Below are 27,045 nucleotides of genomic sequence, written 5' to 3'. Positions count from 1 at the left end.
TGCCAAGTAAGCAGGAGATCCCGGTTTGAGGCCCGGTCGAGGCACACATTTTCAACTGTCCCCGTTGATATTTATCAACACCTGTAAGCAGCTAATGGTCTGGATTTCATTCTTCAGGAACTGCAAGATAACCAATGGTATCTATTCTTTCAGGCATGTCTGAAAGAACAGATACAATGTTCATACAGTTACAACAATTGTGGTTCAGCTTGTCTCAGGAAAGGATACAACAGCTTTATGACACCCTTCCTAACCATATCTGTACTTGCCTCGAGGTCAGAGGGAGTGCAATGTCATACTGATAAGTAGGCTCATACTGCCAAATTCTTTGTAAATTTGACTCAATTTTGAAACTGCTGAAGTAAAATCACATACCCTCTCAACCTGTGAAGTTTCGTTTTGTTTCCCCAAGTCCCCTCTGGGTGCTACACTTCCTTTGTTAATGTAGTATATATCTGTGTATATCACTTTCTCACCTCCATAGCTCAAATTACTAATACAACCCCATGCAGTGGGGGCTCGACTTTGAGATGGCTGGTTTGAATCCTGGTGGTGAAAGAAATTACAACTGGAATTACTTGTCTGGCAAAGGGGAGGTAGGAAAGGCGCTAGTGAACAGTTCCTGATAATATATATATATATATATATATATATATATATATATATATATATATATATATATATATATATATATAATAAAAAAAGCTTCCGCTAATATCCTATGTTTAACTCCAACCTCTTCACAGTGTCTCACTAAGCGAGAGCACATGACACTGCCAGGGGTGAACCATCGGTCAGATGATGATCTTAAGTTCGGCAATGTTCTTAATGTTATTATTAAAGTAGTACCCACTGTAAAGGAGTACCAACTATTTGTCAGTATGGGGTTACACCCCACATCTTCTATTCATTCATAACAGACACAGCCCTATATTGTAAAAGCACTCATCACATTCATCCACTCGACATACATACACAAGCAACACTTCATACCAGATCGAAGGAAGACAGCAGAAAATTAACTTCATTACAATCTTGCTCAAGGAGGAAATGCAGGACTTCTGCATTTGCACTCAAAGCTGATTTCCTGCATACTATACCGATTTTTCTATGACATACATGGTTTTATTTTTTTATTACATTGACCAATCCTATATCACTGTAAAAAATTATTCTCAGAAGAATAAATTACTGTACTACACTACTCCTCTACCCACAAAACAAATAAATATATCTAGGAGAATGTAATTCTAGTGTTTTGTTGGACTTACCTGAGAGATTTGTAGACTGCGTTCTCGGTATACTTGACATAGGTGCACTATCTGGCATCCGTCTCGAAAGTGCTTGAGGTAGTGCTGCATTAGTCCCGATGCTTGTGGTCACAGCTGAACTTGTGCTGGTACTCGCAATGGCACGGATACCGACATTACCACTTCCACTTTTACTTGTATTCACATTTGCATTTGCAGCGACATTTGTTCCCGTGTTTGAAATGCCACCTGTAGCACAATTGACATTGACATTTCCACTGACATTAGCATTACTACTGTTCTTCATATGCCTTGTGGTCACTCCACTACTACTCGCATTCATAGAAAATTCCTGTTTCCTATCATCTCTGATGTTTCGAACATCACACTCACGATTAATCACTTCACTTCCACCTCCACTGTGTACCACAGTCTGCTGTCTACCACTACTGTAAAATGCACAAGCATCACCACCATTGTGAGCAACCACTCGGGGTTGCTCGGTGATGACTGAAGGCCTCTGCGGTGGTGCGGGTGCCATTAGACGAGTTTGTCCATCAGGTGGGACATTGAGGCGTCCGTCTGATGGGACATTGAGACGTGCAGCGGAAAGTGCAGCATTCGTCTGTGCCACATGTCGTGTCACATAGGACGGTGCTGGGGACGCCGATGCCTGCCCGTAGTTTGATGTCGACGGGGACGGTGACACTCTGCTCACTTGGCCCATTCCAGAGGGACCGAGCTGAACAGAAGGGCCGAGTTGAGATGACGACTGGCCAACCGATCCCACATGAGTCGCAGGACCAATAGTTCCCATGTGACCTACTGGACCAACCTGTCCACCGATTGGCCCAACTTGTCCCATATGTCCCACATGTCCCACTTGTACCACTGAGCCCATTTGGCCTACATGACCGACTGGGCCTACGTGCTGTACAGAACCTGAATGGCTGGCTTGACTCATATGCCCCACTGAGCTCATCTGGGTTATTGTACCAACCTGACTAACAGGTCCAACCTGTCCCAAAGACCCGACCTGCCCCAGAGGTCCAACCTGACTCACAGATCCAACTTGTCCAAGAGATCCTACCTGCCCTACAGCTCCCACCTGTGCTACAGATCCAACAGACCCTACCTGTCCCACAGAACCTACCTGACTGACAGATCCCACCTGACCAACAGACCCTACCTGTCCCACTGGTCCTACTTGACCAACTGACCCGACATGCCCAATATGACCAACAGGCACAACATGTGCTACTGGTACATGACTCACTGAAGCTGTTGGTACATGGCCCAGTTGTCCAACATGTCCTACTGGGCCTACCTGACTGAGTGAGACTCCTTGATTAACTTGCACTACCTGGCTCACCTGGCCAACTTGACCAACTTGACCCACCTGGCCAACTTGACCCACTTGGCCCACCTGGCCAACTTGACCCACTTGGCCCACCTGGCCTAGTTGATTCAGCTGTCCAACTTGAGTGTAGCTCGAGTTGTATGCTGACCAATGAGGCTGTCTTGGGGAGTTAGCTGAAAGAGGAAAAGTTTCTCTCTTAAATGTCAAATGATTTGTTGTTATAGATCAATATGAAATTAGAACAACTAATTCACAGTGGTCTAAAATTTGGATACGTGGTGATACGGAAAATACACAAACGTAATCTGAAAGAAGCTTCAGATGTGAATTGCTTTAACGAAACTTGTAAAACATGCCACAGAACAACTACACAGATTTTTTTGAAAAAATGGCACTAACAACTGAAGTGAACTACCAACAATTGGAACTTATCGATTCTCTTGTCAGCCTAACATGTTTTTCAACTAAAATGTGTGCTAGCTGTAGAAATATTAAACCCAAAAACAGAATTCAAATGGTGAGCCGGTAAACTACAAGCCCAACACTTCATACTCTCTCTGTAACAAAACCTTTTATGACCAAGTCTCAAAATAGTTGATTATAGACAAGCATATACTCAAAAGATTGGCAGGTATCTGATGGGTGCCATACATATATAAAAATATCAGGAAGTCAATTATATAGGGTGATTATAATTAAAGTTAAACTTTCAAAATGCTGTAGAAATAACACCACTGGTCAGAATGACGTCAAATGGCAAGATAATATTATCAGAAAAGGGGGAAAATGTATGGCAGAAGAAAAAAAAATAGTGTAAAAAATAATCAATAGATGGTGATGTATGTGTCAGAATATGTAACTGGAAACACCTGTCATGCACACGACCCATTGAAATTGGTACAAACACGCCAGGTACACATCTTTTCTTCCTTCCGCATCTGCCATGACAGTCTCAATACAAGATAGTGCTCTTCTTGTAAAGCTGTATTACAAGAATGATGACGGCGCATGTCACCCTGCAGAAGTTCTGGACACTGAAGGGTTTGAAAAAAGGTGCTGGTCCGGTGACTGCTGTGGGTCTCGAGAAAATGATTTGGAAATTCAAAAATACGGGTTCTTTTGGTGTGCAACCTGGTAGAGGGAAAAAATGAATCAACTCGATATCAGTGGAATCAGTGGCCATAGCAATGCAGGAGAAGACAAGTGGTGGTGGAGGTATGCAAACGTGTAGTGGATGAAGAATTGCCCAAACACTGGACATACCCATGACCATGGTGCATAAAATCCTGCAAAACATCCTTCTTTGTATCCATTCAAAATTACCCATGTGTACGAGCAGCTTCATGTTGACCTGCCAGCAAGAGAGAACTATGCTTTAGGATTTCTTGTTCACATGGAAGTGGACAATGATTGGCCATGGAGGATTTTGTGGATAGACGAAGCCGACTTCCACCTTACAGTATATGTCAATACACAGAATTGTCAAATACGGGCAACTGAAAATCCACATGCAAGTCAACCACGACCACTTCATCCTGAAAAGGTTACTGTGTAGTCCAGGTTTACATCATTTATCACAAGGCTATATTTTTTTCAAAGATACAGGTGCTTCCGGTTTTGTTACCTGTACTGTCGCTGGTAAGCGCTACGAGTGTCTTTACCACAACAGTGTCATTCCAGCTCTCCAACAGCATGGATGAGTGGATGGGATCATTTTGATGCACGGTGGTACACCTCCACACATTGCAAATGCAGTTAAGCAGCTGCTGTAGTGCCACTTCGGAAATGCTAGAATTATCAGCCACCATTTCCCTACAGCGTGGTCATCCCAATCACTTGATCTTAATCCGTGTGAGTTCTGGCTGTGGGGCTATCTGGAAGATGATGTGTTCACTGTTCTGATAGCAACCTTAGCTGCATTCAAGGCATGCATTGCGAAACACAGTCTGAACATGACCCCGGAAACACTTCGATCAGTTGTGGAATGTGCTGTTTCTCCATTTCAACTTGTTGCAGAAAACGGTGGACAGCAAACTAAAAATGTTTTGCACCAGTCACATGGAAATTAATAATCCAATTTGATTTTGTGTGATGTTTTTATGCGGTTTTTGGCATCAGGAAAATTAAAAACCGATTTTTCCCATCCGGTATAATATGACCTTGTCATGGTGGGCTTAAGTAACCAGCAGTATCACACCCATACACCCATGCATACCGAGTAGTACAGTTTGTTTAACATCAAATGTACACCTTAAGCATTGTTGTATGATTCATTTGTCATTTGTAGTTTACCTCTATTAAATGGCTACATTTTTTGCCTATTTATTTTTCTTCTTCCATACGTTTCCCCCTTCTCCGATAATATTCCATTGAAGTTTGATGTCATTCTGACCAATGGTGTTATTTCTACAGCGGTTTGAAAGTTTAAGTTGAATTATAATCACGCCGTACATAATCAATATTTCACCTTGCAGTGGAATGTGCCCTCAAATGAAACTTCTTGGCAGATTAAAACTGTGTGCTGGACCAGGACTCGAACCCTGGACCTTTGCCTTTTGCACACAAGTGCTCTACCAACTGAGCTGCCCAACCACAACTCACAACCCATCCTCACAGCTTTAATTCTGCCAACAGCTCAGTCTGAAAGGTAGGAGATGAGGTACTGGTGGACGTATAGCTGTCCGGACAGGTCTTCAGTCATGCTTTGGTAGCTCAGTTGGTAGAGCACTTGCCCACAAAAGGCAGACGTCCAATGTTTGAATCATGGTCCAGGACACAGTTTTAGATGGCCAATAAGTTTCAGCTATGTATGTTTTGCCTGTCACTACTCTGCACCATTTTTAACTAATAAAGATAGGTTTCCATTTTAAAGGTTTGATTTCTTCACATAGTGATGAACTGACAGAGCCTGGCAAAACAACAAACTTATTTTACAAGTATAAAAAAATCTTTAAAACTGGAAGTCTACAGAAGTAACCACAATGACTGTTAAAATTAGAGAGAGACAGCAAGGCTGGCCAGTACTTATCTACAAGAGGCATAATTCCTAATGCAACATACTTAAAGAAGAAAATACTCCACCTTGCTTTCAGGCCCAAACATTCCTTTTTGGAGATAAAAAAAGGGCAGGTTACTCAAGCCCTGGGATTAGAGAGATGTACCAGTTGTGAGGAGAAGGAAAGAAGGATTAAGTCAAGATTACAGTTCAAAATCCTGTTGACATGAGGTTGTTAGAGACGGCGTGCAAGTTTGAGTTAATGAAAAGAATCAGAGATTATATGTAATAAGCACTGTGCCAGCTCTAGTTCAGAGATAATAGAAGTGCATTCTCTATCATCACGTGTAGGGAGATGGCAAAGAGGGATGATAAACTGTCATCATATACTAACCACGTGGTCCCTTGAAAACATTCGGATTCCTCTGAAGAATTGCTCTCAGCAGCTCTGGAATATTTTGTTGCTGGTCAAGTGGAGTTTCTGAACATGCATAATGGTCTTTCAGCTCTCTGTACAATAAAATTATTAATTTTAGACAAAATATGCACATTCTTAATATAAATAATTTCAAGTACCTAAAACTAAGCTCTCAGAGATTTCAACAAGTGTTTACTAATTTATACTTAAAAAATAACCTACGACAGCAAGGTCAATCAAGAATAGGTTGAATCAATATTAGCTATCATACTGAAACAACTTCCAACTGTAAGATACACATCAGAAGATTAAATGCTTCCAATCAGTTTTTACATCATATACATTATGACAGTACTTAATTTGTGACACTAGGAGTTTTTGCTGAATGTAAATTAATAGCTTCAACTCCAGGCAATATTGGCAATGAAATGTTACTGGCTTGTCTGAGGAGAAAAAAAACCACACACACACACACACACACACACACACACACACACACACACACACACACACACACACACACACAATAACTAGAATAAATCAAAAAATGCATGCAAGAGTACAGAAATGATTACAAACATGTGATCTGATGAAGTCTGAGACAATGACTGGATCAGTTGTGGTACTAAAGCCTCGTCTCTAACACTCAGGAGTATTTGCGCTTCCTCTGCCACACGTGGATGGAACAGCAATGATTTGTTGCTCAAAGTCTGTGGAAGGGGTGATGGTAGAGGCATCTCTGGCAACACTGCAATAAATTTTAAAATTTGCTGACATTGTACCTGTGCAAATTTCATTAACAGTGAGAAAAAATTAACAATGGAAATCAAAGATAAATATTGTAAATAAAACAAAAAAGAATTAATGCCTTAACAATACAAACAATAAGGGAAAAAAGTGACTGTAAAAACTGACTCTCAGCTCTATAAAATGCTGAGTCCATTCTCTCTCTCTCTCTCTCTCTCTCTCTCTCTCTCTCTCTGATACAAACCTTCCTACTGTAGTAACACAACATCTATTTAAAATTATAAAGATAACTTGGTTCAATACTAACAGTCAGTGAGACTTGCGATGCCTGCCAGTGTGGTTATCGGGACACTTGGTATGTCACCATTCATCTTGAACAAGAACGTACTACTTCACCCACATGTTGAGGCATTATACCTGAAACACCACATGCCATCATTTGTAATCATGATAAAGAGTGAAAAATGCAAAAATTTTAATTTTAGCAATATTATTTTAGTCTCCAGCCATTAACTTCCTCCCCCTGAGCATCAAGAATTGCAAAATGGAGAAAGGAAGTCAGATGGAGGAGACCGACAAACACAAAAACACTGTGAGATGTAGGCCAGAAGAAATAACCTGGCTGACAAGGAAAAGAGAGCACCTAAAGAGATCAGATGACAACTCTCTCTCTCTCTCTCTCTCGCTCGCTCTGTGTGTGTGTGTGTGTGTGTGTGTGTGTGTGTGTGAGAGTGTGTGTGTGTGTGTGTGTGTGTGTGTGTGTGTGTGTGTGTGTGTGTGTGTGTTTTTCACTGAAAGGAAAGACACACAGAAGCAGTGAGAAGAGGCCACAGACTAGGAGAGGCCCCCTGAAAGAGTAGAGGGAAGGGGTTACCAGAAGAGGTCACAAGAAGGGATGTGAGGGAGGGGGGCTGTTACAGGGAGTGTTGGGGGCAGGGACACTATCAGGACAGACCCCAGTGTGGGGTTTGTGGCAGCTACCAGGACTGGGATTGGGAGGGGGCAGTCATGAGGAGGCCCCATGGGGGTGCAGGGAGGAGGGGGGGGGGGGGATACCAGGAGAGATGCTGAAATGGGGGAACAGTTGTCAGGAGAAGAGAGGCCCCATAGAGGTGGCAGATGGCGGGGGAGTGTTACCAGGAAAAGCCAATGCAATACTTCAGTTCGCAAATGTGGCTAAATACTTGTTATGAGCCATTATTGCTTAATGCATGGAAATAATATTAAAAGTTTTCCATTTCTTCTATTAATTTTGTCCTAGTGTCATGATCAATATCACACGTACTTTGTAATCATTCAAATTATGCTTGAAAAACTCAACAGTTGGCTCTCTAATCAGATTAAGCACTGCTGTTTTGAATGTGAAGAACTCTTACACAAAAATTTAAAAACCATGTTTGTCTACAATGAGAATGGAGAATTTCTTATGTCTCAAAAAGAATATTAAATCTGATAAATGCTGCTGAAATTTATAAAAACTGAGAGTACATGCAAAAGGAAAGACTTTCTAAATTACATCACTGGTACGGCTAGATAACTTAATGAATGGAATAATTTGTAAATAATTTCCTCTAATATTACTCTAGATTTATGTTTTACACAAGTGAAACAACTAACTTGCTCCAGTTCTAAATAACTCTTGACTGAAAGATAGAGTACTGCTTTTTGGTATTCATGATTGCAGTCATCATTGCTCTGTCTGGAATGTAGAGAAAATTCTATCTTTCTTTCCTTCTGAGGATGACAGCATCGGGCCACTTAAGCAGAACAGACTGCATGGCCCACCTCCATCTGATCTTCCCCAGAGACCTGAAAACATACAACTGTTTTAGATGGCAACCTATGTAAAGTAACAACACAAGGCACAAAATATTAATTTTCTGTAGATTTGAGGACACTGTTCAGAAGTATTTCAAGTGTTCTTTTGCTCTGTGTCACTGACATCAACATCAGCAATCTTTGAAAAACGAATAAATGAAGAATATACAGGAAGTACACTGTTTTAATACCATCATTACTTACCATTAATGGTTAGTGGGGGACATATGAATACAGGAGGTATATAGTTTTAATTTGCAGATATGCAGTGATGTAAGTGCATTCAACTTCCAACAACATCAGAAGTAAAACTGCAATTCTGATTTTATTTTCATGCATGAATACATTGGTGGTCAGAAACCTCAGAGCTGTATGGGCTGCCAATGTTTGGTGAATGTACGATGATAAGCTACTGTGTAAATAAATCGTGATAGTCATTGGTGAAGACCACAGTGGATAACATTCACTGTTTAATGTCAGTATCATTGGAAAGTGGCCACAAGTAAGGTAACACATTTCTGTATTATCAGACTGTCAATACCTTGAGACGTCCCTCCTCTTGCCACACAAAATTGTCACTTGTGACAGTGCACAATATGGGTCTCAAACTCTTTGATACCACAAAAGTTTGCCACGTAAACAAGTCCATTGAAGTACTACATTAAACACTGCCAAATTTTTTTGTGCCATAAATAACCTAAGATTAGTTTGAACACAACAGTGTTTTACTGTGCCAATTGGACATCATTATTTTATGCCTGACTTAATCAGTTATGGGGGACTTCTAGTTTAATGTGAACTCTGAATCATGTTGGAACTTGATTTGTTTTCATATTAACAATTTACTGCCAAAGGCAGAAACAGAAATAAGCCATTAGAAAAGTCGTAGGACCCATAGGGGTGGAACCAAAATATTTGGATGTGTAGCCCGACATCAAGTGTTCCTCAAAGTTACTTAGTTCTACTGATGAGTGCAGCAAGAGTTCTATAGCAGAGTGAAGATCTACTGATGGGAAGGGTGCCAAACCTGAAGTGTGGTCTGATGAAAGTGTCGTAAAGGGAGAACACATGAAGTGTTTATGCATAATGCAATACAGAGGATACTTCCATCATTTTTTAATCAAAAGAAACAGCAAGTTGCAAAATTACCACAGTAGTTGCACAGTTGTAGGAGAATTAAAGCTTTGTACAGTCCTCTTATAAATTTCTTTTAGTTATACGGCAAATTGTTGATCAAACCATCACTCACTCACAAAAAAGTTACGTAAGCATACAGAAAGCTCTGAAACTAGGTACTTATCTTTAAGAATAGTTCCAGACTGAGACAAAATTTCTATCTGGTGTGATGAATGGCAACTAGCTCTAAATGCAGAGAAATGTAAATTAATGTGGATGAGTAGGAATAACAAACCAGTATTGTTTAGTTACAGTTTTACTGGTGTCCTGATTGACACAGTTAAGTCGTTCAAATATCTGGGTGTAACGTTGCAAAGCGATATGAAATGGAATTAGCAAGTGAAAAGTGTGGTAGCGAAAGTGAATGGTCACCTTAGGGTTACTGGTAGAATTTTAGGAAAGAATGGGTCACCTGTAAAGGAGACTGCATATAGCACACTAGTGCAACCTATTCTTGAGTGCTGCTCGAGTGTACCAGGTCTGACTGAAGGAAGACATCAAAGCAATTCAGAGATGGGCTATTAGATTTGTTAGGAGGAGGTTCAAACAACATGGTAAGTGTTACAGATATGCTTTTGGAACTCAAATGGGAATCCCTGGAGGAAATATGATATTCTTTTCAAGAAACACTCCTGAGTAAAATTAGAGAACTGGCATTTGAAGCTGACTGCTATATTATTCTACTGCTGCCAGCATACATTGTGCATAAGGACCACAAAGAAAAGATTTGAGAAATTAGGGCTCATACAGAGGCATATGGACCATTGTTTTCCCCCTCTCTATTTGCGAGTAGAGCAGGAAAGGAAATGGTTAGTAGTGGCACAGGGTACCCTCAACCATGCGCAGTATGGTGGAGTGCGTAGTGTCTCTATAGACGTATATTTCATTCTGAGGTGGTTGGAAGGAATAATTATACCAACTTTTTCCTGAAACTCATCCTAAATTCTACTAACTGCCATCCAAGGAGATTATGCACGCAGTGTTGCTAGATACATAATATATACGTCCTATGACAGAGCCTGTGGAAGTTTCATTACAGCAGATGATGATGACACCACCACCACCACCACCACCACCACCACCACCACCAAGAAATATACTGCCTTGAAAAAATTTGTGAGACAGTGACAACCTGCAAAAGCCAAGAACTGGGTTGTTCCTTTACATTTATGCAACAGACCAAACAGTCTATGACTGTTTTCTTTCTGAATGGTACTGCACATACTGTTTAAACTAGAAGACTATTTTTCTTTTTTAAGCATGCCTTCTTTGGTTTGGGCCATGAACATAATTGCCTCTTAGGGTTCATTATGATCTTTAACCAGCACAGAATTTTATGGATTCAGAAGAAATAAATGTTAACTCCGAGTCTAATCTCTATGACAAACACCTTCATTCTCAAAATAGCTGCCATGTCGATCCTTATTACAATATATTAAATGAAGAAGATTTGAGATGAAGTCATTAGAGACAGACCTTTACCTCAGTCTGATGAAGTGATGGGACCTTATCATAGCATTGTTGAAGAAGCTAATCCAGCATGAAGTCACTCAAGGAGAGCTTTACTCATAATGGACAGACATAGATCTGAATCATATTCCTCCCAAATATCCGTACAGTGTCGGAGGCATTTTACCATTGCCCTTGGCCAATACTATGAAACAAATTTGTGTCCAAATGGGATAAGAACAGGTGAGCAATTACAGTAAATTACTGACCCCAAAAATGAAAGTTTTGTTTCCTATATAGGAGCTTCAACACTAGCATTTGCAGTGCTATTGCACACTGCTGACTTAACGATTTTGTCATTACACTTAGCCCATCTTGCACATAAGGCACTATTAATTACTATAATTGCAGTTAAGACATGATAAAAAGAGAGTAATTGAATGAGACACTTCCAGTTTGTAATGTTTACACTTTGGATGTGAACAGCTGCCCACGATGAAGTGTAGAATATAATGCTAGACAGACCTCATTTCATCCCTATTGCACAATGTAGAATATTCTGGCATCTAGAAGCTGGTCAAACACGGAACACCATCTTATCAAAAATTAATGTGTCACAAAATTACAGTTCTAAGTTTTGATGTCAGGTCAGAGACAAAGTAAATTTTTGCTGTAGGACAGTACAAGTTCAGATACACTGAGTGATGCACAGCAATGGTGAGATGCTGGACAATCATTCGAGGGGACCAGGGTTCAAGCAATCTCGCCATTCAGCTTTTGGTTTTCTGTTGTTTCTCCCAATCCTGTTAGGCAATCGCTGGGTTAGATCTTTGTAAAAGGATGCAGCCAATATCACTCTCCATCCCTGTCCAGTTCTCATTTGTGTTCCGCCTGTAGCTACTACATCATTCACGGGACGCACAACCCTAATCTTCCTTACCTTCCATTCTTGCGAGATCTGTGGACTGCTATGCAAATCATCTGCAAGTAATGAAGATTTCATTGTATTTTGTAGTGCAGCTAAAGCCAGATATTGGTCAATTTATAGAGTGGTTACTTTGTTTTAAATTTGTAATAGGAAAAAAGAGTATGTTGAGCCCTAACCTTCTACCCTCCTTCCACGTTCAAACAGGAGTAATCATTACAAATATATAGCCAAAACTGCAGTACAAAATTAAGTTAGCATACAGAGCGTGCAGTTGTCTCAAGAGTTTCATTTCACCAAATCTTCACAATGGTGGCTCAAAGCATTATGTCTGCATCACAGACACCTCACAATGTATGTACTACTCACAGCAATGCATAGATATGCCAATTGATTGTGGATTAGACCACGTAAGAATGAAAAGGAATGAAGTTTATGGTAGAATGTCCCATCAATGATGGTCACTAGATATGTAACACAAGCTCAAAATGGGCAAGGGTGGACCATGTCCTCCACAAAAACACCATTCCAATAATTGCTGTAGGTGATTTAGTAAAACCAGAAATAACCTAAATCTGGATAACTAGGTGGGGTTCTGAACACAATCATTCCCAAGTGCATCACCTCACTCTATGTACATGAATGGAGGAGGAGTCTTATTGGCAGATGAATCAATCACACAATGATTTGCTACTGATTCTTGATGCATGCTCATCAAGGTGGAAACTGATAGCAGATACAATCATAGCGATGTCACAGAAATGGACCAGTGTGATGGAGGGGTCTTAATGTGCGAAGGTGTCATGAGGTGTCCTCATATAGAGCTTCACATGCTCGTTGGCAGTTGGAAAACCCTCTATGTCTAGATCTACAGAGATGAGTTACTGACACCATGGAACAAATTTCCAGAGGTGCAATTGATCAAGCCTACTGAAATGCCCATGCTATGGACAGACTAGCAAGATCTCTGGATCCAAATTGCTCAGATCATTTCTGGGATTCATTGGGAAACTAACTTAGGTCTATCAAGCACCACCAAAGACATTTGTAGACCCACACGCATCTCATTTTGGTTAGTTGGTTTAAAAGAGGGAGGGGGGGGGGGGGGGGGGCAAGGGACCAAACTACAAGGTCATCAGTCCCTTGTTCCTAATAAAACAATGCCACAAGTGTGAGAATGTAATCGACGAGACATATAACACGAAACAGAAAGAATGGAAAAACCACAAGAATGAAGGAAAGACAACAAACACTAAAGGGAACAAATGAGGACAAGAAAACAACAAAGACGCTACAAACAGAAGAGAGTAAAACAAGAAAGCAGATTACAGTGGCTAACCAACCACAAGAATAAAAAGGGAAAGCCAGCCACTCTGCAACACATCAAAACAGCCTAAAAGCACTAGGGTGGAGGACACAGGGGCAAAGGACATGCGCTAAAACCTACATAGAAGTATAAAACCCACTCTTACGGCTAAAATATAAAACTAAAGCTGCTGCTGAGGCATCATCACCCAACACCGAAGGGAGGGAGCTGGGAAAGTTAAAAGTCCGCTGAAGAGCAGCTAAAAGTGGGCAGTCCAGCAAGAGGTGGACGACTGTCATTTGGGAGCCACAGCGACACTGAGGTGGGTCCTCGCGACGGAGTAGGTAACCATGCATTAGCCATGTATGGCCAATGCGGCAACGGCAGAGGAGAACTGATTGGCTCACATGGCTCTGAGCACTATGGGACTCAGCTGCTGAGGTCATCAGTCCCCTAGAACTGAGGTTAGTTACGTTTAAGTTGTTCTAAGGACATCACACACATACATGCCCGAGGCAGGATTCGAATCTGAGACCGTAGCGGTCGCGTGGTTCCAGACTGTAGTGCCTAGAACCACTCAGCCACTCTGGCCAGCGACAACTGATTCCCTGCGAGAGGACCGTATAGAAGACTTCCACACATTCATCATCTCCTTAATGACACACAGCTTGTTCATCTCATTTTCTGAGATGGGACATACTGCCAATAGTTTCTAACTCGTGGAAGCTATGCCACACTGCTTGTAGAGGTAACTTTTTGACATTGATTATGTCATATTCACAAAAATATGCTCTAATTTCTTGTGTGCTTCAGTTCTGAACACCACAGTCGTGTTCACAGTATATCATCACAGAGCGACAAATAGCCATGTGATTTTCTGTGCTCGAGTTCACCAGAAAATATGTGGAACTTTAACGATCTGTCGATTAAATGACTAAAAGAGGGATTGAGCAAAGTATAGCTTGTCATCAATGCTGAAGTGAAAAACCACTAATGTTAGTGTGCAACTCCCTCTCCCCCTTCTAAAATACTGTGTATCTGCAGAAGAGGAGGGAATATTCTTGCTCATGTGGCGGTGATCAGATTCTCTGTTATTCTGACGAAAAGGATGATTCATGAAACCTTGATACATATCAAAGGTAGTGCGTCAGATTGAGGCAATCACTGCATTTCATTAGCACAACTCTGCCAATCATATCATCCAAGCATTCTTCATGGGACTGCACAAAAGCTTCAGCTAGCAAATACGGCTCTCTTGCTTTCCCAAAGTTTTCGTTCCTTATCATTCATGCTGGTCTGAGATGGACTAAATTTTCGCTTAACTCTCCTAAGAATAAGTAAGAAAATGAGGTAAATTAGGAGAAGCAACTGATTGAAATCTGGACTCCTATTGCTTCATCTTAAATGACTGGATGAACTAATTCTAAATAGTACCATTTAAATGCCATCTGAATGAATATTTAAATATGTATTTCCTCGCCTTTACACATTCATCAGACTTTTTTTCCCCTTATATGTTGCTGTTCCAAGTGTTGGAGGCGTAGTGGGTTAAAAAATAATGGTGATAAGTGTAAGAGGTACCTGTAGCGTATTTTTAAAGCCATTATTACACTGTAATGTATTTTCCTCTAACACCAATATTTCAAGCTGAGACGGCGAGAAGGCAGCAACATAACAATGGGAACACCATACGAACATGAGTAGCCTGTGTCGATTGTCATAGATTTTGGAATCTTCCGCATATTGTAAGGAAAAAAAACGGAGGATAAGGGAACCATGGTAGTGCTAGTTTACTTGATATGTTTCACTGTTTTTGTATATATGATGCGAATTTTATCTTCGCAGTCACTACTGCAGAGAAGAAAACAGGGAGCAGCTCAGTGGAAATGCAGTTTTTCATTTAGCACAGCAGGGAAAATTTTACTTTTTGGTAGCTCATGAGTTCACATATAAGGGAAGAGTTCTTGTAAGAGTAATTATTTCACGTCAGTTTGTCTGTAATGTTTTTACAATGAATGGGTGTTTTCAAATATACTATTTACAAAATGTGAAAGTTCAGTTGGCACTACTGCTGTACATCATCTATGGCCAGAGGTTATCTAACTAGTAACTATTTATTATTGGTTTGCATGATGATTAAGAAAGGGTCGAAGATTTTGGGTTTGTTTGTTGTGTTTCTTCAGACTTTGCCGCATATGTTTTCTATTTCCAAATAACGAAAGGATAGCAAGCTTGTGTTTACTAATATGCCCTCAGCTGTGACTAAAGGCGATTCTAACCGCCACTCGTGAAACTGTGTTCCACTGTGAAAGTGCAGTTTTTTTTTAATACTTCCAATTAACGAAATACTGGATAGTTTTCTTTCCGTGCTACTATAGTTACTACTTCACGTAATGGAATTATATCGCTCACAGATCTGTCACGACTGCAATTGTGAAAAGGTAAGTTCTCACACTTGTTCCATAATTATTACAGTTGCAGTGGTAGGTTGTAGAAGTACGTGCTTTCAGTTAATTTAACTTGATGCCGGAATATTTAATTTCGGTACATCAAGTAAGGTGGCGCTACAGTAAAACAACGGGCTATTCAGTCGTCCACCATATGAACGTCACATTTCTAGTTTCTTTAGGAGTCCCAGACAAGAGCGTCGGATCGCAGCAATCTGTCGTCAGGTCGTGCGATCTGTCTACAGATCTCTGTGATCGATCGATGATGGCTTGAATTTCTGTTACACACTGATAATCGCATGCGATGTGTGGCAATATAACTGCGTGGTTGCAACTCGTTTGTCTAGATGTTAAATACTGGTTGTATAGTTTTGTTTCGCTTCCGTTTCCCCACGTTGAGTAAGAACTTTCCGTTAGAATGTGTAGTTATTCAGAGAGAAATGTGACGTGGCTAGGGCTGCCTTTTATATTAAGAAGTAATACAAATACATATTAGAAAAAGACTGACGCCATCCGATTTTGAATGATCAGCATTTTGAAGCTTGCGCTACGGAAGTACAATTGATGGAAAGTTCATAGTAATAGTTACGATATACTTGGCTCCGTTTGGTGATATGAGTTGTTTATGAAACGATTACATGCATTATTTAAGTTTTCAACGTTCTAAACAGACTGACTTAACGTAATATCATGTGGAAATTCCTAATTTAATTGTTGAGGACAAATTTATCTTGTAGTTACACTCAAGTGTCTTGTCATTTCATATAATCAAACGCATAAACAATGGTCAAGCGTTTGTCGAGCCCTTGTCGCGCACTATTTGTTACCAGTCAGTGAGTTATAAATTCGTGTAGCGTGAAAGAGTGTAGCTAGGACATTGATTCGGGTGTCAGTGTGAGGAGCTTGCGGAGCACTACTAGATCCCAAAGTAAGAACAAATAGTCGCCAGAAAAACTGTGAAAATCGGTATTAAATTGGATATTAAGGAAGAAAGACGTATATCGTCCCAATATGATTCCTAAATATGCTATGGGTTATAGAAAACGCGAGTCAGAAGAAAGCGCACGTCGAAAGGAACCCAAAAAGCTTAGGAAGTCCAATGCCGAGCAAATGCAAAATCTACGGCAGCGTCGAAAAGGAAATGGTAAAAATGGCGCAAAGCAATTACTGCACGTAGTTGGCCAACCGGGCATACGACGGCCAGCTCATTCCAAACTAAAGACAATTATATTCGGTAACCATTATACTGCTCTGTGTAAGCACAGTACTGACGAGATTGACGAAAAATCTATGTTGCGAACCCGGATTGAGTTCACAGATTTTTTTAAATTTAATTTTCTGTATATATTCTTGGGGGTGCTGAGGTCACCTACCACTGCAGTTCATTTTCGGTAGCATAACAACTCGACACAGTGGCGTTTGTAATGTTAGTTGAAATTGCTTTGCAAATCGCTCGTGGCGACGGATTGCAGTCATACGCCGTTGCATTTATGGATGTATTTCTTTACACCCCTCAGAGTTTTACTAATCCACGTCTCTAATTAAATAGCTTGTAATGGGTGCTTGATTCCTAACAGTGAAAGAGGTCCTTAATTATGGAAACCGGTAGGATTTTATGAAACAAGTCGTTCATGATGGTCCGAGGCGAATGAAAATTTTCAGTTAACACACGTAAGAATAAGCAAGAAAATGAGGTAAATCAGGAGAAGCAACTGATTAAAATCTGTTCAAAGTAGCAACTATGCTTCATTTAAATACATGAAGAATAGTCCCAACATTACATCTACGTACTTTAACAGGGGCTAAAGATGTGCTTCCTTATTTTGTCTTATCTTTCCTGCCGTTCGCTGCTTTCATCGCATAAGTTATATGAAAGTAATGATATTCCGTTACTTAACGTTGCCTTCCGAACATTATTCGTGACCCTCAAACAAAATTCGCTACAGCAGTCAAGTCGTTTGACGTAGATATCAGTATGCAACCACGATATTCCGATATTTTGCAGTCCACGCTAGAAGTAAGCTAGTCAGTTGTGCTCGGCGGCCAATGGTGAAGGTAACCGTCCGGCGACCCACATTGAAATTCCCGGAGCTTTCCTGCGCGGGCGTGCTGAAAAGTAATACCTCCACATTTTTTTAAATGAGAAAACTCTTAAACCTTTTTAGATGAAACCAACTTTATTACCATTCTACATCGTTTGTCATGTCTAAATATTTATTTCGCAATGCAGTCACCTTGGCGACGAACACTTTTCGCCCAACAAGAGACAACTTTGTCGATACTGTCGCTGTGAACGGTCTGACGGTGTTGGCGGAAACACAACTTCACCTCTGCTTGCACCGCTTCATCACGATCTAAGTGAAATCCTCGAAGGTGTTCTTTGTTTTAGAAACAGATTAAAATCGGATCTGGCGTAGTCTGGTTGTATGGAGGTGATCGATGAGCATGAAATCAAGACGTCGGATTATTGCAGATGCAGTGCTCCATGTGCTGAAGTTTTCGAATTCGAAACTCTATTACAGCACGTTATTTCTCACGCATCGACATAGTTACGTTACACACCGCCATGTTACACACAACCATTCTGAGTCCTCTGCCGGCAGAGGGCTGCAAATACACTGTGATCAAAAGTATCCGGACACGAGGCTGAAAATGACTTACAAGTTCGTGGCGCCCTCTGGAATTCAGTATGGTGTTGGCCCACTCTTAGTCTTGGTGACAGCTTCCACTCTCGCAGGCATGCGTTCAATCAGATGCTGGACGGTTTCTTGGTGAATGCCAGCCCATTTTTCACGGAGTGCTTCACTCAGCAGAGGTAACTATGTCAGTCAGTGAGGCCTGGCACGAAATCGGCGTTCCAAAACATCCCAAAGGTGAGGATTCAGGTCAGGACTCTGTGCAGGCCAGTCCATTACACGGTTTTTATTGCTGTGTTACCAATCCACCACAAGCCGTGCAATCGCCATCCCCAAATTTCTCTTCAGCATTGGTTAGCAAGAAGGTGCTTAAAACATCAATGTAGGCCCGTGCTGTAATAGCGCCACGCAAAACAACAAGGGTTGCAAGGCCCCTCCATGAAAGACACGGCCACTCCATGACACCACTGCTTCCGAATTTTACTGTTGCCACTACACACGCTGGCAGATGACGTTCACCGGGCATTCGCCATAACCACACCCTGCCATCGGATCGCTACATTGTGTACCGTGATTCGTCACACCACACCACGTTTTCCCACTGTTCAATCGTCCAATGTTTACGCTCCGTACACCGCGAGACGTCGGGAGCCGTTCGGTCATGAAATCCAAGTTTTCTCACCTCCCGCTTGTCTTAGTACACACACCAAAAATAGTTTTGCATCACCTCTGTTCCGAGAGTTCTGGAACTTGTACAGAAAAATTGTAATAGGGATCAACAATCATTTCCGCCCTTTTTATGGCTCATGAAAACCACACATTGCATGTTGTACAACCATACAGCGAGACCTTCGGATGGGGTGGTCCAGATTGCTGTACACACCGGTACCTCTGACACCCAGTAGCACGTCCTCTTGCATTGATTCATGCCTGTGTTCTTCGTGGCATACTGTCCACAAGTTCATCAAGGCACTGTTGGTCCAGATTGTCCCCACTCCTGAACGGCGATTCGGCGTAGATCCCTCAGTGTTGTTGGTGAGTTACGTCGTCCATAAACAGCCCTTTTGGATCTATCCCAGGCATGTTCGATAGGGTCTCACGTCTGAAGAACATGCTGGTCACTCTAGTCAAGCGATGTCGTTATCCTGAAGGAAGTCATTTACAAGATGTGCACGATCGGAGCGCGAATTGTCGTCCACGAAGATGAATGCCTCGCCAATGTACTGCCGATCTGGTTGCACTTTCGATCGGAGGATGACATTCACGAATCACACTGCAGTTACGGCGCATTCCATGACCACCAGCGGCCTACGTCGGCCCCACATAATGGCACCCGAAAACATCAGAAAACCTCCACCTTGCTGCACTCGCTGGACAGTATGTCTAAGGCGTTCAGCCGACCGGGTTGCCTCCAAACACGTCTCCGACGATTGTCTGGTTAAAGGGATATGAGACACTCGTCGGTGAAGAGAATGTGATGCCAATCCAGAGCGGTCCATTTTGCATGTTGTTGGGCCCATCTGTACTGCGCTGCATTGTGTCGTGGTTGCAAAGATGGACCTCGCTATGGACGTCGGGAATGAAGTTACGCATCGTGCAGCCTATTCCACGCAGTTTGAGTCTTATCACGACGTCCTGTGGCTGCGCGTGAAGCATTGTACAACGTGGTGTCGTTGCTGTCAGGGTTCCTCCGAGACATAATCCGTAGGTAGCGGTTATCCACTGCAGTAGTAGCCTGAGCGAGGCATCTCATCGACAGTTCCTGCCTTTCTGTATCTCCTCCATGTCCACACAACATCGCTTTGGTTCACTCCGAGACGCCTGGACACTTCCCTTGTTGATAGCCCTTCCTGCCACAAAGTAACAATGCGGACGCGATCAAACGGCGGTATTGACCGACTAGGCATGGTTGAACTAAAGGCAACACGAGCCGTGTACCTCCTCCTTGGTGAAATGACAGAAACTGATCGGCTGTCGAATCCCCTCTGTCTAATAGGCGCTGCTTTTGCATGGTTGTTTACATCTTTGGGCGTGTTTAAGTGACATATATGAATAGTCGAAGGGGCTGTGTCTGTAATACAACATCCACAGTCAACGTCTATGTTCAGGAGTTCTGGGAACCGTTTTCTGATGTGTGTACTTGCAGTCGATCCTGATGCAGTTTAGAATTCCTGTATGATGGTCCGGATGGATGACTGCCTAATACACATTACGACCTCTTCAAGTGTCCGCTGTCTCTTGTCAGTCAACAGACGAGGTCGGCCTGTACGCTTTTGTGCTGTACGTGTCCCTTCACGTTTCCACTTCACTATCACATCGGAAGCAGTGGATGTTTAGGATTATAGAAATCTCGCGTACAGATGTATGACAGAAGGGACACCCAATCACCTGACCACGTTCGAAGTCCGTGAGTTTCGCGGAACGCCCCATTCTGCGGTCTCTCAATGTCTGCCGACTACTGAGGTCGCTGATATGAAGTACCTAGCAGTATGTGGCAGCACAATGCACCTAATATGAAAAACGTATTTTTGGGTGTGTCCGGATACTTCTGATCACATAGTGTATGTAGACATGAAGAATAAAGATGAAGACTGTTAATAAAGTTTGTTTTATTCAATAAACTTCAAGAGTTCTTACATAAAAAAATTCGAAGGCATTAGTGTTCAGCACGACGTCGTATACTACTTCAAGGCTGACGGAGAGATGGTTCCTGACAGACCGTCACCTGTTTCCTCCCTATGTTTGCCCAGTTGAGCTTGGGTCCTGTGCTGATGTCAAAACGAACTTCATATCGAGCTCTCCTACCTTTGATACTTAATCGCGACGCACTAAAGCAAAACATGGCGCCATTCGTTATGCCAGCATCCTCGATTTTTTTTCTGTCTAGTTTCTTAGGACACTATAGGGAGAATTACACGTCCAAGGACTCACTTCTACGACCGAACGTAATGGCGTGGAGAGAACCATTTTACATGTTACTTTAGTAGCCCGTGTTTAAATTTCGCTGTGTCTAATAATTTTGCGCTAATTAAGCAACACGGTTCCAAGTGATCTTTTACTTCGGGTTAGGACGCTACTGTTGAGTTTCTGAGCGCCCAAGCTCCTAAATATATATTTTTTTGTTTCATTTGGAATACTATTAATTACACTGATGAAAATTTCATTTGAGCTTCCATTCGAATTTAGCTCTGCTCTTTCCCAGGCATCACTGGGTACATAGCGCCCAAATAATATAGTAGCGTCATCATTCAACCCTTTCTGGGCGAATGTCAGTTTTAATGGAAATAATTTTTCTTTTAGAATTGTATTTATGTACCTCTTTATTCCTTCTGTGCTCTAATAGGTTATTTGAAACACGTTTCGTAAGAGAAAATATGTACTGTGATGATGTATTTGAAATATCTAACCCCTTTAAGAACTGTCTACAAGACCATAGTGGCTGAGTGCAGTACGATGCTCTTTTTCAAAATAAAGGCTTACTTTATTACTACTCAGTTACCCTAGAAAATGGCCCAATGTGGAAACAAAGTATGTTAACAGACTGATTTCTCTCTTCGCAGTCTTTCGCTCCGACATGTCTGAATAAAATCTTCTGTTTTCAATCCGTGTCACTTCGAATGAAATGCTCGACCTTTCGCTGACTGCCTCCACCATCGTCATCAAGAGTAAAAGAACTACGAACGGCTGAGGGTCGGCACGGTTCTCCGGTTATACAGGCACGGTTGCAGATGGGGCCGAAACGACGAGTGCGCGGAAGGTGAGTTGGGCAGCTCATAGCAGGTCCGACCCACCGCAGGACCGTGGCCAACGATAATTACGGGCCTGAGCACATGTTTGTGTGACGTCAGCAATGTAGTGTTAACTGCTGGCCGACAAAACGTATGTTTTGTCTAAGATTTCGTCAGACTACTTTGACCAGACTACTTTACTGGAGCTATTGCATGATGGTAAAATTTTTAAACATAATTGTTGCCGAACAGTTAACAACAACATACATTAGTGGCGGCTGCGCTGCTCGAAAAGAAAGGGGAAATGGAAACGACCGTGTGTGAAACTGTACACAGCGAGAGGAGAACCTCAAAGTGTTCACCACAATTAGCTTTGAGAGCTGTAGTGAGAGGACATAAGGAATAACTAAAATTATTCGAGAATGTGCGAGCAAATGTTTTAATTTGCCCTCATGAAAAGAGTGGCCCCTCGTATTTAAATGAACAATACTCATTTAACAAGTGCCGTTACTTAATTTCATTAGGCATATTCAGTTTTTTTTTTTTTTTTTTTGCCTGCAACTGTGTCAGTCTTGATTTAAGTAATGAAACACTACATTAGTTAAATCTCTTCTCCATGCTTAATATGACGTTTTACGAGAGTTTATTCTCATTATCAAAACATAATATTCATATAGGTATTTTATGTGGTGTTTGTTTGCGTGTTGTCCTGCCTCTCTTGCCCTGCACATGCGTTTTTATAGTTTACTGCATTCGGGCTTTCACATGGGAGACAGCTTCCTTTTGTGGCCTGCAATATCTTTGTTGGGGGACCAGATAAAAATCTGAAAATTTCGCAGTTAATAGGCCTTTATGATATCAAACATCAGTATAAATTTCAACTTTAAGATTCAATTGGAAGTTATGGGAAAAAATCACAAATACGAGTCTTTTGTTTTTTAACATCTGCGATATCTAGGCTTATAGAATAAAATATATCAGTTACAGTATATAATTTAATCATATCTATGATTACTTACTTTTTAATTTAAAATAAGCCTACTGATTACATTATCTTGTTATTCGATTTTAGTACATCGATCATTGAACATTTGAGAAATTTGTTCACTCAGTTTGGGTGTTAGATTATAAGTTCAGCCTGCTGTAGTGGCCAAGCAGTTCTAGGCGCTTCAGTCCGGAACTGCGCGACCGCTACGGTCGCGGGTTCGAATCCTACCTCGGGCATGGATGTGTGTCACGTCCTCAGGTTAGTTAGGTTTAAGTAGTTCTAAGTTCTAGGGGACTGATGACCTCAGATGTTAAGTCCCATAGTGCTCAGAGCCATTTGAACCATTTGATTATAAGTTCGCCTAGTCACAGTTGTAAATTCCATGGGAGACAGCTTCCCTAGTACATTTTTTAAGTGGCGTCCAAATCTGATTCTTCTCAATTTTTTTAAAAGACGATCTTGGTCCTGGAGGGTGATAAAATACAACATGTACATCTTGGTTTTGACAGTCAATATTATCAACTTCGCCAACCCACCACTATTCATTGCAAACACAAGCCACTATGTCTTTATTTCGTAGAACCAGTTGTACAAGTTTTCCCACACCGACAAAGTACACTATCAGGCGAAGTTGATGTGATCTTACATTTCAGTAAGTTGTGTGAATGGGGTACAAAACAATGAAAAGATTGAGTGCCTTTAATCTTCTGACAAGTGTTATACCTTTCCTTCAAGACACTGTCATAGACTTCTTGTATTTCCTCAAATTTTACAACAACATAGGTAATTCCTTTGATATGTTTTTTACAGAATTCAAACATTTCTTGAGGTGTTATGATATGATTGTCATCGGTCCGCTGCAGAATTGCTTTTATGACAGCTCACTTTGTTGTATTCCAGACACCATCACAAGCATTCTTCCCATGGCATGAAGAAAAAGTGCCATTTTACATCAAACTCAAAATCTTCTTTATGAAAGGAGATGTTAATAATTTGTTTTTCTATTGACTTGCTTCCCCATCCGAAATGTAAATCAGCTTTTTTATATTGACTTGCTTCCCCATCCGAAATGTAAATCAGCTTTTTTATGGAAGGGTGGTGCTGTCTAACGTAGTTTGTTAATTTTAGTTGAAAAATGTGCACTGCTGAAGTGTTGTGTTCAAGGTAGTCACTTATGACACAAAAGCTGTGGCTCATTAGTTTATCTTCATCTTTATAATAGAATACAAATGGATGAACTATGGCCTGTTTGTTTACCCAGTGGTGCGCTTGAACAACAAAGGAATAATTTTCCGAAAAGTCAGCAAGAACTAAGCATTCATCAGCTGCCAAGGTTTGCCTTTTTGTCTTTCAAAAAATTACTTTCAGATTTTGCAATAAAATGATGCATTTTTAGATTTTCAAAGTTAGCCACCAACACTTCAAAAAAACTCTTCTCGTGATTTTATGACTGTCACCATTTCAGTTCTGTCTTGTGTCACCCACTGCTTGTATTTTATATTGTTAGGCATCGAGTCGTCGTCTTCGGATTCTTCAAACTATTCAAGTAAGGCTTGTTTGCCTGGACAATCTTCACATTTTCCCTTGATCACACAATTTTAACTGTCAATATTGCATACCAAAACTTCCATAAGGTCTTTATAGTCAACTCTAAGATTGGCCCCATCTATCATCAACCTTACGTTCTGATGATACAAACAAACATTATGGCTGCCAGACGCCCCTGCAACAATATACCATCTTGGTATCAACTCGCAAAACTTTGCTCTTCCAATTTTAATGTAATGATTTTCTTTTTTAAATTCAGTGAATAGTTCATTCAAATTACACAATATTAACCTCTTTGTCTTTGGATCTTAGAACCATTTTCTTTCACAGAAACACAGTCTTTTTTGCCAGACATCAAATGGCTGTTATTGTCGGCATCATAATACTTAACAACTTTATTGATTGTATTTTCATCTACCAAATTACATACACTTTTATTTTGTGATGCTGGTAAAATTCGCTATTCTTTTACTAATTGCCTTGTTAACTTAACAAGACCTTCTGACTCAAATTCATCACTAACTTTTGCTCGACTCCAAGAATTCGGTAGTAAACTGATAATCTTAATTTTATCCTCTTTGTTTGAAGAACTGCATTTAGTTTATAGTTTTTCTATCAAATCATCACCTTCGGTTGGTGACATTTCAGAACTTCCATCTGTTTTATTACAAATTGTATTTTGTAATGAAACTTTCAAATTCTTTTTGACTGTAGCTGCCACTTTCTCAATTTTTGTATTCAAGGCACTTTGTCTTTTATCTTTACTTAGTTTTCTAATTTTACTAGCAGACGATATAGCCAGGATTTCACAAGCTGTATCTACGTTTTTAATTGTTGCTCATAAGCCACAAAATTCTCTATCTAAGGTTTCACTATCCTTTCTTTTGTGAATTACAAATATCTTAGAATAACATACTGGACACAATGATTTTCCTGGTATGAGATTGACGAAAGGACTTTTATTTTTAGAATAATGATCAAATGTTATTTCTCGCAGACCTTTTGTTATAGGCTTCTTACGTTTCTCAAAAGGGTCCATGCAAGACTGACCAAAAAGGTGATGAAATTTTTTTAAAGTATTTCATTTCATAGCACTTGCATTTCATAGCACTTTCAAAGCACTTGATTTGACCTCTGGGCCGACTCTTAAGTAAAACAACGCTTTTTCTTCACTGTAATCTTCGATTCAACTTTAAAGTAATGACTTTAGGATACACTCAATACCCACTTATGACATGCTTCATTAATAACAACACCAACAGAACACTGAGACACCATTTTTCACCTGCACACTTGAACTTCTAGCTAAATAAGAGTGAGTAGAAAATTGTTGGTGTAAGGAGGAAGACAACAATCAGACTTTTATAGCCTTGCAGATGCAATTGTTAGCCTGCTGAAAGAATTACCGCAGCATTGTTTCGAAAAATAATCATTAGGCCGGCCGCGGTGGTCTCGCGGTTCTAGGCGCGCAGTCCGGAACCGTGCGACTGCTACGATCACAGGTTCGAATCCTGCCTCGGGCAAGGATGTGTGTGATGTCTATAGGTTAGTTAGGTTTAAGTAGTTCTAAGTTCTAGGGGACTAATGACCACAGCAGTTGAGTCCCATAGTGCTCAGAGCCATTTGAACCATTTTTAATCATTAGCTAGTGTAATGTGGTGTGGCTCTGAGCACTATGGGACTCAACTGCTGTGGTCATTAGTCCCCTAGAACTTAGAACTACTTAAACCTAACTAACCTAAAGACATCACACACATCCATGCCCGAGGCAGGATTCGAACCTGCGACGGTAGCAGTCACACGGTTCCGGACTGCGCGCCTAGAACCGCGAGACCACCGCGGCCGGCTAATGTGGTGTGTTACATTATGCAACTAGTATACTTTATTTGATTAACCTACCAGATATCGCAGATGTTAAAAAACTTATTTTTTGACTCGAGTTTGTAATCTTTTTTTCCCATAGCTTCCAATTGAAACTCAAAGTTGAAATTTATACTGAAGGTTGATATCATAAAGGTATATTTACTGTGAAATTTTCAAATTTTTAACTGTCCCCCAACAAAGATATTGCAGGCCACAAAACGAAAAAAATAAAAATTTCTTTAAATAGTGTATTTTTATGTGTAAGCTGCTCACCATCGATACTCTATAAAAAGTAACTATACTATACAGTGCAAGAGCAGAAAAATATTAAAGCTGAGAAATTAATCTTTCTTTTGAAAACCACTGTTCAAAAATTGATTTTTTTAATTTG

General features: G+C 40.8%; 1 protein-coding gene across 4 annotated transcripts in view; it reads right to left on the bottom strand.

Moving 5' to 3' along the window:
* The window catches only part of LOC126298523 (nipped-B-like protein), a 362,304-nt gene that overhangs the window by 107,344 nt on the left and 227,915 nt on the right, over window positions 1–27,045 (bottom strand). For 2 of the 4 annotated variants that reach the window (XM_049989881.1, XM_049989880.1), the window contains exons 3-7: window positions 8,388–8,579; window positions 7,078–7,187; window positions 6,603–6,771; window positions 6,000–6,115; window positions 1,272–2,783 (exon numbers count right to left, since the gene is read on the bottom strand). In XM_049989881.1, the coding sequence (XP_049845838.1) occupies window positions 1,272–2,783; window positions 6,000–6,115; window positions 6,603–6,771; window positions 7,078–7,141 (1,861 nt within the window). In that variant the 5' untranslated portion in view covers window positions 7,142–7,187; window positions 8,388–8,579. The remainder of the gene's footprint in view (window positions 1–1,271; window positions 2,784–5,999; window positions 6,116–6,602; window positions 6,772–7,077; window positions 7,188–8,387; window positions 8,580–27,045) is intronic. The other 2 variants (XM_049989883.1, XM_049989882.1) reach the window with 1 other exon arrangement.

This window comes from Schistocerca gregaria, chromosome X, assembly GCF_023897955.1.
Source record: "Schistocerca gregaria isolate iqSchGreg1 chromosome X, iqSchGreg1.2, whole genome shotgun sequence".
Taxonomy (NCBI): Eukaryota; Metazoa; Arthropoda; class Insecta; order Orthoptera; family Acrididae; genus Schistocerca; species Schistocerca gregaria.
Note: the sequence above shows the minus strand (reverse complement) of the source record. Positions and strands in the feature narration are given on the sequence as shown.